The following is a 12121-nucleotide window of genomic DNA, read 5'->3' on the forward strand; positions in this document are numbered from 1 at the left end:
GTCCCAGATTTTAAGCCCTATGGGGCTTAAACAGGGTCCCCAATCGGGTCATGGATTCCCTATTGATCCTCTGCCTAATCACAGGAGACAAGATGTGAAAATGGGCTGGGGTCACAATCGGCCAAGGTTTCACTCTGGGACTTTAAGAGAAACAAGAGAAGCACTTTTTAGACACAAATAACTGTCTCATCCTGTTAAATTAGCCCTAGCTTTTAAATTATAGATTGACAGGGACAATGACGTTTCTTGTCTAGCTCCAGCGTTAACGTTATCATTTTATTATTATCCGTAGCCGATAGCTGCTGCCTTAATGATGACTTAAGAGATGTCTGATGTTAATGGCAAAGCTGAATGTGTGAGCCAGCCAGATTCATTTGTATGAAAGCAGGAGCTTTTTCGCTTCGCAAACTTCCTCTTAAAGTGTTCTTCACCGTTGTGAACATCAACTACTTCAGCTGCTAGTGAGTGTGGAGGGGCTGGAGGAGGCAAAGACGGTGCTGTTAGTATTGAAACTGCTGAAAATGAGCATCTAATTCCATGAAAGAATTTTTGGTATTCATTAGTATTTCTTTTACTAATATTTTAAGGACTTCAGTATTCGAGATATTGGTTTACACAATCGTGATACCAACAATGAGTCATTCTTTGTTCATAGCATTTGTGTCTCATTTTGTTTTGTAAAGCATTGCCTGCTGAGCTCTCAGAGAGTTCTATAATTGTTCCCTGTGATCTCTAATCTCTTCAGTCCTGCCTTTGAAACATACATACATATGTTTAAGGAGCTGCCAGATTTACTGAGCGCTACAGAGAATGTTTGAATGCAGTCTCATCCCACTCAGCGTCTCTATCTAAACGCAGCCTCTCTGCTCTGGTCTACTCGGCTGCTGCTCTGCATATTTTTCATCTTCTCTTCAAGCTTCAGCTCCTTTGTGTCATCCCACAGATGTCCATTTCTCTGGAGTCTCGAGCTTTGTCTCTTGCTCTACCCCTTAACAAAATACAGCAGCTGCTGGGCAAAAATTCTTCGGCTGAATCTGCGTAGGCCTGGGTATGTCCTACTACTTGGCTACTTGGAAGTGTCAGCAAGATATACAGCGAGAGCCCCACAGAGCCCTGATAGATTTGTGATATGTGACAGATAAGTTTTACTCTTTGCATTTTCTGTTCATAACAAACACATTTCACAAGCTTTACTTTAAGTCTTTCGCGTGCTTACTTGCTTTCTCGTGAAGTCAAATGAGGAAACTGAGGATGAAAAGAAGTCTTAGTTTCCATTGTTTTAGGTGTAGCCTTATAATCAATGTCGAGACATGAAACTCTGTCTTCATTTAAAAAAAGCCCTGTGATCACAAACGTGCTTCCTCAAGGCAGATAATTCTCCACCAGCAGTGAAACAGCTGAAGGCGAGGGTAATCTTGTCTTTGTTAACTGGGTATTTCTAGATTGAACTTTTAGACCACTGAGTTAAAACTCTCCCTCCATACGTCTGCAGGGTGACCCATTATCACTATTCTGCCGAGAGGCAACAATTACCAAACAATGTGCCCTCTGCTGCACGTTCATTTTGGAGAGAGAAAAAAAGTTGATTCTTACAGCTGATAAGAAAAATTAAACGGTTACATTAGCTGTTATGTTCAGAAGAGGACAAACGTTCTCACATTCATATGAACAGACAGATAATTATCTTGTGCATATTTTTATTATCTTGTATTATTATAATTGTCACTTACCCTCCATTTACTGCAGAGAATCCTGAACTTTTAGCTGTGTGGAACGCTTTCTAATCGAAGCTTTATAATGTCTTGTTAGCTTAGTGTGTGAGTCAGCAGGGCTCTTGTGCGTTTCACCCTGGCTTTGCATTGGAAAGTGTTCACCATCTTAAAGCCTCTTTCCATGCTTGAGATGGTGCCATAATTCCAGAGCCTGGATGTTGCCAGATAATTGGCGTCCCCTTACATGGATGTGAGGAGTGCAGTGATGAATAACAGAGTAAGAGTATGATCAAACTGGACCCCAGTACTGTCGCCACCACCCATGTGATATGCAATAATCACTCCAGTGGGGACTGGCTGCTATTTCAAGCTAGTTTTTCAGAAAGAAAAAAATATGTGAATAACCCACAGTCAGATTTAACTACAGTTTATTTATGGCAATGAATAAAGTTACAGATTAAAGCAGAATGAGAAGCTTCTCTGGCATGTGTGAAATCACAGGTGTCAGTGTCATCAGCATACTGACGCTCAAAGCTTTTCATATGCAAAAGAGACTGCCAGAAATTTCCACCTCACATCCCTTAACCCTGCTACTCCACAACTCCTTACTCATCTGCAATTATCTTCATGTTTGATTTCTGCGTGTGTGTGTGTGTGTGTGTGTGTTTATTTTGTTGTTGTTATCTATGGCCTCTCAATTCCCCTGATGGATATGAAACTGCTGAACATGTTTAGTCAAAGCAGCCACAGTGATGGGCTTAATAAAGACGCGGGGAGTGGAGAGGAGGAGCTGCGGTCTGGCTGCAGCTGCTGCATTGGTTGCCTGCTCAGCAGTGGGAAGGGACTGAATGAGCAGAGAGAGAGAGAGAGCAGGAGGAAGCAAGAGGGAGGGAGAGAGAATTGGGGGAGGAGGTGAGTGCTCTTGTTGGGAGATAGGGAATGCCCGTTAGTTGCGTCTGCCGATAATAGCACATCAGCCAGTGCACTCCTATTGGGAGAGCAGAGCACAGGCAGAGCAGAGGGACCGAGCTGCTGAGCAAAGAATGGTACATTAGAGTAGACAGGCACACTCGGAAAGAGAGCGATACTGGCACAATCAGAAAGAAACAGAGAGTGAGAGACCCAGGGAAGAGAGAGCGCATCAGCACACATAGACAAGAGGACTGAACAGGCGCAGGGCAGTGGAAAGAGGAGAGGAGGGACAGGGGGAATCAAAGTTACCAGGTCAGCAAGAGAACGTGGAAGTGGAGCAGCTGAGACTCTCGGGGGTTTCACTCCCACCGCAGCAGCCGGGCGCAGCATTAAGACGCGCAGGAGGAGAGTGATATTACAGGACAGGATAGAACAAGTGCTTTAACTTCTTCACAGAAAGACAGTCCCGTCATAAGGCGAGGGTAATGCTCCTCACAGGAACCTTCTGCACTTCTACTTTAGGATTATCACAGCAAGAGAGCTTCACCAAGCAGAGGACACTTAAACCTGCCAGAGGTGCCTGAGCAGTTCAGTTCTACACAGGAGACCTTTTCATCCATCCGTGGGCTTTCAGGTGGATGTAGTGTTGCTGTGTGGATTTTATCCTTTATTGCTTCAGAAGGTGAAGCAGTGAAGATTTGGAGGGCAAGTTGTTCTGTCCTATCATCTCTGAGACTATGGTAGACTGTGTGTCAGAGAGCCCCTCATCAGCAGCTGCAGCCCTAGAGTATGGAGAAGTCCAGCAGTGAGGAGTCAGCCATTCACCGTAGCCCTTCTGTAGACAGCCGCGAATCCGATTTTGCTCAAGCCTCCACGTCTGGCCGCCCTTTCGGTGGCCGCGGCTTCACTGCCGGCGCTTTCTACGGCTCCACGGGGCCACGCAAAAACACGCAGCAGGGGCAGACTGGAGCTGCAGCTGACGCCAGCGCGGGAGACAAGACTAACAACAAGTACAGCTCACCCAAGGGCAGCAAATACATAGTCTTTTACCTGGATCTATCCTTTGTGTTCCTTTTAGAATTTAAGAAGTGCAACATGGCAAGAGGCTGCCTCTGCTGCTTGAAGTATATGATGTTCATCTTCAATCTCATCTTCTGGGTAAGTGACTTTATATTTTCTTCTCCTCTTACTTGATGCAATTTATACAAATTCTGAGCGTCTTAAAAGATGATGCTGCCAAAGTAATTCTGGCTCGAGTGATTCACTACTCGTCGTTAGCCATATCATATGCGTGTGATAAGTTATTCAAAATGTTCATCAGGAGACATTACTTTCTGACAAAATGATGGCTGTCAGGGCAGTCATGCGTCTCTAATTACATCAGGGTGTTTATGCGTGTTACTCTGTGCATGTTGCTATTCCTGGATGTCATGACAGTGTCTGTGGCATTGCACCAGGTCTCCTTTTGTGTTTTTCTTTTTTATTCCTTTCGGTTCGGGTGGGGGTTGGTGGAAAAAGGTCCTGGGGGTCAGTAAAGTCAGTCTTTCACATGGTCGCATGATTTACAGTGAACATGAAGCTGCAATGCTGCTTTTGGTATGCAAGGGAAAGACTATATCCTCCTGCAGGGCATTTACACAGATGAGCTGCACAATAATGGCAAAGGGATTTTAGCTGAGTTGGTCAGCGATAGTCTAAATTGATCTGATGGATCGTCATTCCTCTTGACTCACGGTATGATAAATTGTCAACAGAATTTATTCAGTTTAATATAATAAATTCTATCGCAGTAACCTAGCCAGCATGTGGTGGTCTCCACAGTGTAACCAAGCATGGGCATTTATGGTAAAAGTGGGCATCCCTTGAATGTTTACAGACTGGATTATCGGGCTTATGGGTTATGAGGCCAAGCCTTTTGTGTGAATGCATTGAAGCATGAAGCGTAAAAACATCTCAACACTGGGGAATCAACTCAGGCCCACCATGTCATGTGGGTTGATAGCCCAGCTAACTGGGACAACAGAGTGGGCATTAACTAGAGGCCAGCTGCGTTAACACATGTATACACAAACATGCACCACACAAGCTGAAATCTACATCACTGTCAAATTTATATGTAGAAAAATGGACAGCTCAGACCTTTCCTCATCTTGAAGGCTGCACCTTCATCTTAGTCTGAGATCATGTGCAGGTCCATAGAGGCGGGTGTGATAGTGATTGGCAGAGGTATATATACCCAACTAATGATGCTAATATTTGTTTTAGGGGATGATAGGGTCAAAAAAAGCTTATTTGATGATGGAGTCATTATTGCAGACGCTGCCTTAGCCTTATGTGAGCACCCATTCTCAACTCGGTCAGTATGTGTATTGACTTCACCACTGTTAGAGTTAAGGATGGCATTTTAGAGCAGTTTCCCAAATTGATTTTTGGGTGCATGAGTGATCGATCAGCTGTTTTTCATTACAGCATAATGCATGTCTTTCCATACTAAAAGCTTTATTGAAACAGATGGAGGCAGCTCATTTAATAGCGAATACTGTGTTTAATTAATTTCAAAAAATTAAACAAGCAAATTGTTGAAATTATAAATTGGCTAGGGAAACAAAATGCCATTTGAATTGCTGCTCTTACTCTTTTACATCCTGTTAATTAATAGCCAAACAGAGTTTATTATTTATTTTTGATTAAATGTTACAATTTGGCACAAATTACAGGCTATTCAGGGCACTCGTTGGATGAAACTAAAGTCTGACCTCTTCTTATATTACCAAAGAGGCTATACATAACTCATCCCTTAAAAGCGACTTTCCTGATCAACATATGTGTTTATATGCAGATTTGTATAAACCAATATCAGACATAAGAAGTCACATTTATAATAATAGTTTTTGTGAATTTGCAGTATTTTTCTTGGACCTTTTACTTGGATATTATATTTCAAAGCTGTATTTGACTTCACATTGACACAATGGCTATGTCAGCTGTATGTCAGTTCCAGCCTGCTCATCTCAAATGATAGATCAAAAGCTGCCTAGGTCCTTATGCTCATCACAGGGGAAATGTATGAAACAAAAGCATGAATGAAAGTGTTAATTTACTGCAAACAAACCTTGCTACTAATAATCAGCTTCTGCATTAAGAAGTGGGTGAAAACTAGACTTTAGATTAAGCTTTTGGTCTTAGATTCATGTGAAACTTAGCTTGTTGACCTTGATGCATTATAGTGACTGTAAAAGCATGTAAAAGATAGAGAGCTGTAAATGCACTCTCTTCAGTGAGAGTGGAGCGTCTCTTATGGTGTGTGTGTGTGTGTGTGTGTGTGTGTGTGTGTGTGTGTGTGTGTGTGTGTGTGTGTGTGTGTGTGTGTGTGTGTGTGTGTGTGAGAGAGAGAACTTAAGTGTGGAACTTTCTCAGCATAACTTATACCCTGCTGCGAAATAATTGAATTTTTACTCTGATAATGTTCACTTAATGAATGCCCACCATGCACATTCCAATCTATTGCTGCGGCAGATTGATACTCTTGTTTTCCTCCTACTACTCAATCATTTTAATAGGAGTTTAATCAGTGTCTCATGGGAGAAGGGTGGGAGTGAGGATGCAGCATGTGGCTGCAAGGTCTCAGTGTATCTCCACGTGACAGCTTACTTGAATGGCACTCCAGATTTTCAGGCCGCAGCGCACCAATTTGAAGGTTAGTGGAGCTGTAAATAAAAGGTTCACTTGTCACTGAAGGGTCAGAAAGGGGTGCCCGAGTACTCTGAAACGGAGGGGCGAGGGTGAGAGGCATGATGTATCTCGAGACCCCTGGGACTGTGCCACTCTGCATCTGACACTCCAGGAATCGTACGGTTACCGAAGCTGGTAGAGCGGCGTGCCTCTTAAGTTCTGACATCTCGTCTCAGGATTGAAAGGGGAACTGCAAGCTGCGGTAACCTGACACCAGGTGCAGCGGGGGTCTCTTCTTTTTAACTGTGCATGAGCACATTTGCTGTGCACACACACATCCTTGGAAGTGCATTCACCAGCCACACACAGGCCACTTCATGGAGCTTACACTAGTAACTTAAAACACAAGGTAAACATTGACAGGCACTCCAGACATCTCCATACATTCGCTCATCCTCAGGCCCCCCAGCAGTTGTTCACGACCATCTGGCTTCTCTTCCTTATAAAGGATTAGAAGAGTCTGAGCTGCAGGGGGGAGTTTCAGGCAGATTAACGCAGTATTGGGTTGTGCGGTTAAGGATCATAAGCGCAGTTCCTTCTACGCTAAAGCCAATATCATCAAAGCAAATGGGCATTGTGGCGCTACGTGTGACAAAGTCTGGGGTTTAGTTGGCAAGACGATCTGTTGTTCTCCAGCACACATGCTCTCAAGGTCTGTTTGACCATCCCGATAAGATGATTGACATTAAGCCCTATTGGTGTCAGCCTTGAGAACATATCGGTGTTTGTGTTCTTGCTCGGAGCAAGGATTTTAGCCTTAACTGTGCAATGTGTTCTCTGAACTCACAGTAAGCGCTCTCAACTCTCCCTGAGGATTTATTCCAACAAATTACAACAGCATTGCTCTCAAGCTTATTCTAATTGCTTAAGATATAGTAGGTTGTACGCTAAATCTGAGCTCTGGCATTATCACACCATATCAAAAAGTAGATCCTCATTTGATATTCATATTTAAAGGGAAACTGTCAGTTCAGCAGTCTTGTCCTACAAGTACAAGAGGGGTTCTAGTATCAAAGCTACTCCTTTGTTAGCGGAGAAATGTGTTTAGCATTCATGAATTCTTGTGCTTACTTAGTGGATCGCTGTAGGATTTATAAACCATTTGGTCCAAAGCAACAGAAGATTGGTTTTCCTATCGATTTACCGAATTCGACACTCAAGGTTTCATATATGCTTGCGCTTTGATGCTACAAAGAGAAGCAGTATTGACAGACTCCAGGTGGTTTGTTAGAAGTGTGCATATAAGCGTACTGACACATTTTTATTTGGTTTTGTTGAACTCGTAAAAAAACTCACACAAGCTGTCCCTTTGCTTACTCAGACTGGAACCCCCCTGAGGTTTCAGTCTAAGGTGCTGAAGCAGTGTGCCTATTTTTCATTCTCCATATCGGCACATGAAAAGTTCAGTAATTTTTAATAGCTCGAGAGCTTGTGTTGTAAAAGACTTTTCGTTTTCTTCCTCTTTTTCACAAGTCGCACAGCTGAACTCCATCAGTCACTGCCAGGTGAAACAAGGATTTGGGCACAGGAAAATAGATGAGAGTTGAATGAAAAACTGTTTTTTGAATTGACGGTGGCTTTAAAGTGGCAGAAAGCAATATCAATCTTGGCCGGTGTGTCTTTTGAAATCTTACACCTCCAAATATTAATTTTATATTGTATGTATCAGTGTCGTTTCGCTTATCAATACAACCAATTACAAATTATTCATCTTATATATCAGGCATTCATACTGTATAACATGCTTGGATATCAACAGATGTGTCATGGCCAAAATGTGCAGCCTGCAAGCTGGCCTGTCAGTTTCCCTGTAGCATTTACATAAAGAACATCACATGTGCATTTTAATTATTTGGAGTCTTGTAATTAGCATCCCCTGTAGATTCCTGGGGCTTGATTCACACTGGCTGACCTGCTTGGTAAATATCTCCACGTGCCTGCCTTTGTCCAGCAGATCGTCTAGGGAGATCACTCTCATTTACACGTCTCTCTCTCACACAGGCTGTTTCGATTTCCCGGCCGTGTTGTGTAGAGCCGCTGAGCTCATTAGCTCTTGTTGCAGATCAGCTGGGGAATGGAGCTACTGTGTTTCACTCTAGGGGGGCAAGGTAATAGAGCGGGAGATTTTGAGGTGCATTTTACGCTTGGATGCAGTCGGTAGGTATTGCCTTTCCATGGGAATTGAGATTCTTAACCAATCACTTAGTGCTGTTGGTTGGTGATTATAACACACAAGTAGCCAAAAAAAGGCTACATTGTATTACAAAGAGTCAGCAACCTTATATAGGGAGTGTGGAATAAACCTGCTCCACAAAACATGTAAATGCCATTCTTTTTATATGAAGCGAGTCTTTCTTGTGGAGAGATTACATGTAATAGTTGATGTTTGCTACTCGGTTTGCTCAAAGCGACGGGGCTGCAGGTGTAGTTTTTGTCCAGTTTTCAGTCTCAGCTGTTTGGCGCTGACTTGTAGTGACAGGTCAACATTGCAGAAACAAATGACAGAACAGTAACTGCTAGGCACACAAATTGCAGTTTACTGACTTCCACAATTGCTGGTACACACCATTTATCGTCTGTTCCCTCCATCGTTCACATTAGTATCCTTCACAGATGCCGGAAGTGTAGAAAGAGCGTAGAGACTTAACCTGTCACAGCTAACCACTTGTTAATTTCAGGCAAGATAAAAACACAATCTCATTCCCATTTGTGTCACCGATGAGGTGGCTGGTATAATATCTCATCAGGCTCAACTATGCAATCTCCATGAATTAAAAAAATGTATTTTTTCCTCCGTTTTGCACATTAAACACAGATATCCTGCTCTCCCCAACACAGTATACAAGAGATATGAAGATACGGAGTAGGACAGCAAGGGGACAACAGGAGTGTCATTAGTTCTGCATACATAGGCGAGATCTTTTGTAATGACTATGTGCCACGTCGTGCACCTCGGGCAGTAGAGAAGATAGCACCCTGTTTGTGTAGTCAATAATGTGTTGATGTTACTGAACTGTGACACAGAAAATACCATAACAGGTCGTGTATTCGGGTTATTGATCAAACGGGTCTTGTCCTTTTTGTCTGCTTTATATTTTGAAAGCAGACAAAGCAAAGTATCTTTTCTCTGTGCATTGACAGTGAACAGATACCTTGAACAGCAATATCAACAAAAGCAAGCCTTTCCATTCAGTTTTGCAGCGGTGAATGATTTCACATGCAAGTTAAGGCTCAGAGATTGTGTTATCAAGCAAACCGTTGTGAAAAACTGCATGAGTCAGATTCAATTTGTGCAGGAAAAAGCAAACAATCATTGTAGCTTTTCAGCTTTTGAACATTTTACATATCATGTAGTGACAGTTTGTAACATCTGTGCACTTGCAGGGATTCAGTATAGAAGCAAAACAATAAAACAGACACTGGGCTCTGTTATTAGAGTTCGAGCTTTTGAAGTGCTTTTGCAGTCGCTGTCTGTGCCAGATATCTCCTAATTTAAATTACCTTAATAACACTTTTGTTATACTTTTCCGACAGTGAGTAAAATTTCACTATTGGAGATTCTTGCTTAAAAAAGTTGTAAAGTTTTCAGACCTTCGGATGTTCTTCCAAAGTTTTTCTTTGGACGTTTTCATTCATTTTCAGTCCAGCACTCATACCTGACCTTTTTTGTGTGGGGGCGGGATAAGCCACCTAATACTGGCCTGTGAATATTCAAGTGGAAAAAGGGATGTTGTGACTGCACAACAAACAATTTCGCAAAGAAATTGGATCTTTAGGCCCTTTGTTATTGTACGTGCCTGCATAGCATTTTGATTCGATACCAGCTGAAGACTTGGCATATCTCTGCAGCGTTATCTTTTAAAAAGGAAACTGGAAAAGTGGCAAGCGTTAAAAATTATCTACAGCAAATGTACAGTACGAACAGGTTTTGTTCACATTATTGTCAGTATGTAAGGAGGAACTCAGCTAAAGGGTACAACAGCAGAGGCTCTGTGGTGGTTTGGGGCTGTGCTTCTTGTCAAAAATGACTGAACTGTGAAACAGAAACGTGCTGTCAGATTTTGATCCACGATGGATGCACCTACTGCAAGCATGTAATAGACAATGCCATGACAATAATCTCAAACACACTGAAAATGCAGTAAGAGCAGGTAGAAAAACACTGAAGTGTGTTCAGAGTTTCAGAACGGTAAAAACTCTGTTTTTGCTTTTTATACTGTATTTATATTCATTTTTGCACATTTCAATAAATACCTAGGTTTTCCCGTTTTCCTAGTAAAATATTAAAGATGAGTGGTTGATGACTGCACAGAACCGTAGCTTGCTTATTCAAAATTGTCTGACATTTAAAGGCAAATTACAGTGAAACCAGTGTTTTTCACTTCCCCCCAATAAACACACACACACACACACACACAAAGCTGTGTTAAGGAAGCTCATTTTGTTTCACTTCTTAGAGCAAATGAAATTTCTCAGAGATTACCTTTCTTATTTTGAATTAACAGACTGGGAAACGAAAACTAATTACAGGTCTATACGCTCTGTGCAAACACAATGTGTGTACTGTGTTTTAAGTAGTTTGTTTTTCCGTGCAAAATTATATTTCTCTGTGAAACGGTCGTGTTTAAATACTAGAAGTCTGACTAACCTGTAGTTAAGTCCAAGACATTCTGCAGTCTTCTGTGTCTTCATTCTCCAGAGATTATCACCAGTGCTCTGAAGATACATCAATGACTGGCTCTAAAATCAATTTCCCCAGGGCTTCTACCTGAGTTGATTCAATAGGACTGACTTCTTTTCCCACCATAAATCCACTCAATCAACCCTCATAGATTCCTCAAGAGCTTGTTTCAACTCATCTATCTCCTTCCCATCTCTAAGCAACATTCAGAGACCCAAGACGCACCGTACAACTGCACCACAATGGCTTGAAAATATGAGCAGCAGATTGTGTTTGAATGTGTGTATTTTAAATGTGTCATCTTGAATTTGGGTCAGGGACTCAGGGTTTCACTGCCTGAATGGTAATGAGCCCAGGACACAGCCACAGCAGGGCTTTAACATGCAAAGAGGAACATACTCTATTTATACAGCCGTGTCAAATGAGAGACAGATTTATACCTTAAACATTATTGTTTATATCTGATTTATGTAGTCGAACCACTGCAGATTACTGCTGTCCTATAACTCAACCGAAAAATGCGACATATTGCAGCTTCCTGGACAGAAATGCATCAGCACAAGAAGTACAGAGTCGCTAGACAGTTGTTTGTGAGCGCCTAACGTCTTCTTGTTGTACTTTAATGGGGCAACTTTATGTGGTGTATAATGTAAAATTCAGACCATCAGCCAAAGTATTAGACTGTTTGTTGTAATTTGAAATAGATGCCTATCTTGTTGTTTTCAGAGTGAAAATGAGATCTTCATCAGAGCAGGTTGTTGCAGTGCTCTCGTTATGTCTGATCCAATTTGAGCTCGACTCTTATTTGATGTGCGTGAGGTGTGCTCACAACACACTCTGATATTCTCCCAGTAGAGCAGATCCTTCACTCGTACAGTATCAAGATAGCTGACTGGCTGACAGTCTGTGTAAACGTAACGGAGATTATTGCTGTTCTTTCTGCTTGCAGATTCATACTCTTCCTTATCACGGCTGAGTTTATGGGTGCCCCCTTGACTTTGCCGGGTCTTATCACACGACTAAAGCAATTGGTTCTACTTGTTTATTTTACATCAATTTGCAATTACCAGCTCAAGACATGAAA

At 42.1% G+C, this 12121-nt stretch overlaps 1 protein-coding gene across 3 annotated transcripts in view; it reads left to right on the plus strand.

The window, feature by feature from the left end:
• tspan9a (tetraspanin 9a) overlaps positions 1-12121 on the plus strand; it is a 232354-nt gene that overhangs the window by 142232 nt on the left and 78001 nt on the right. For 2 of the 3 annotated variants that reach the window (XM_085411642.1, XM_085411641.1), the window contains one exon: positions 3703-3782. In XM_085411642.1, coding sequence (XP_085267768.1) covers positions 3720-3782 — 63 coding nt within the window. In that variant the 5' untranslated portion in view covers positions 3703-3719. Of the gene's footprint in view, positions 1-2596; positions 3783-12121 lie in introns of those variants that run through there. The other variant, XM_085411640.1, reaches the window with a different exon arrangement.

Source organism: Rhamphochromis longiceps, linkage group LG7, assembly GCF_057381845.1.
Source record: "Rhamphochromis longiceps isolate RC_006_pf linkage group LG7, R_longiceps_female_GT1.1, whole genome shotgun sequence".
NCBI classification, from domain to species: domain Eukaryota; kingdom Metazoa; phylum Chordata; class Actinopteri; order Cichliformes; family Cichlidae; genus Rhamphochromis; species Rhamphochromis longiceps.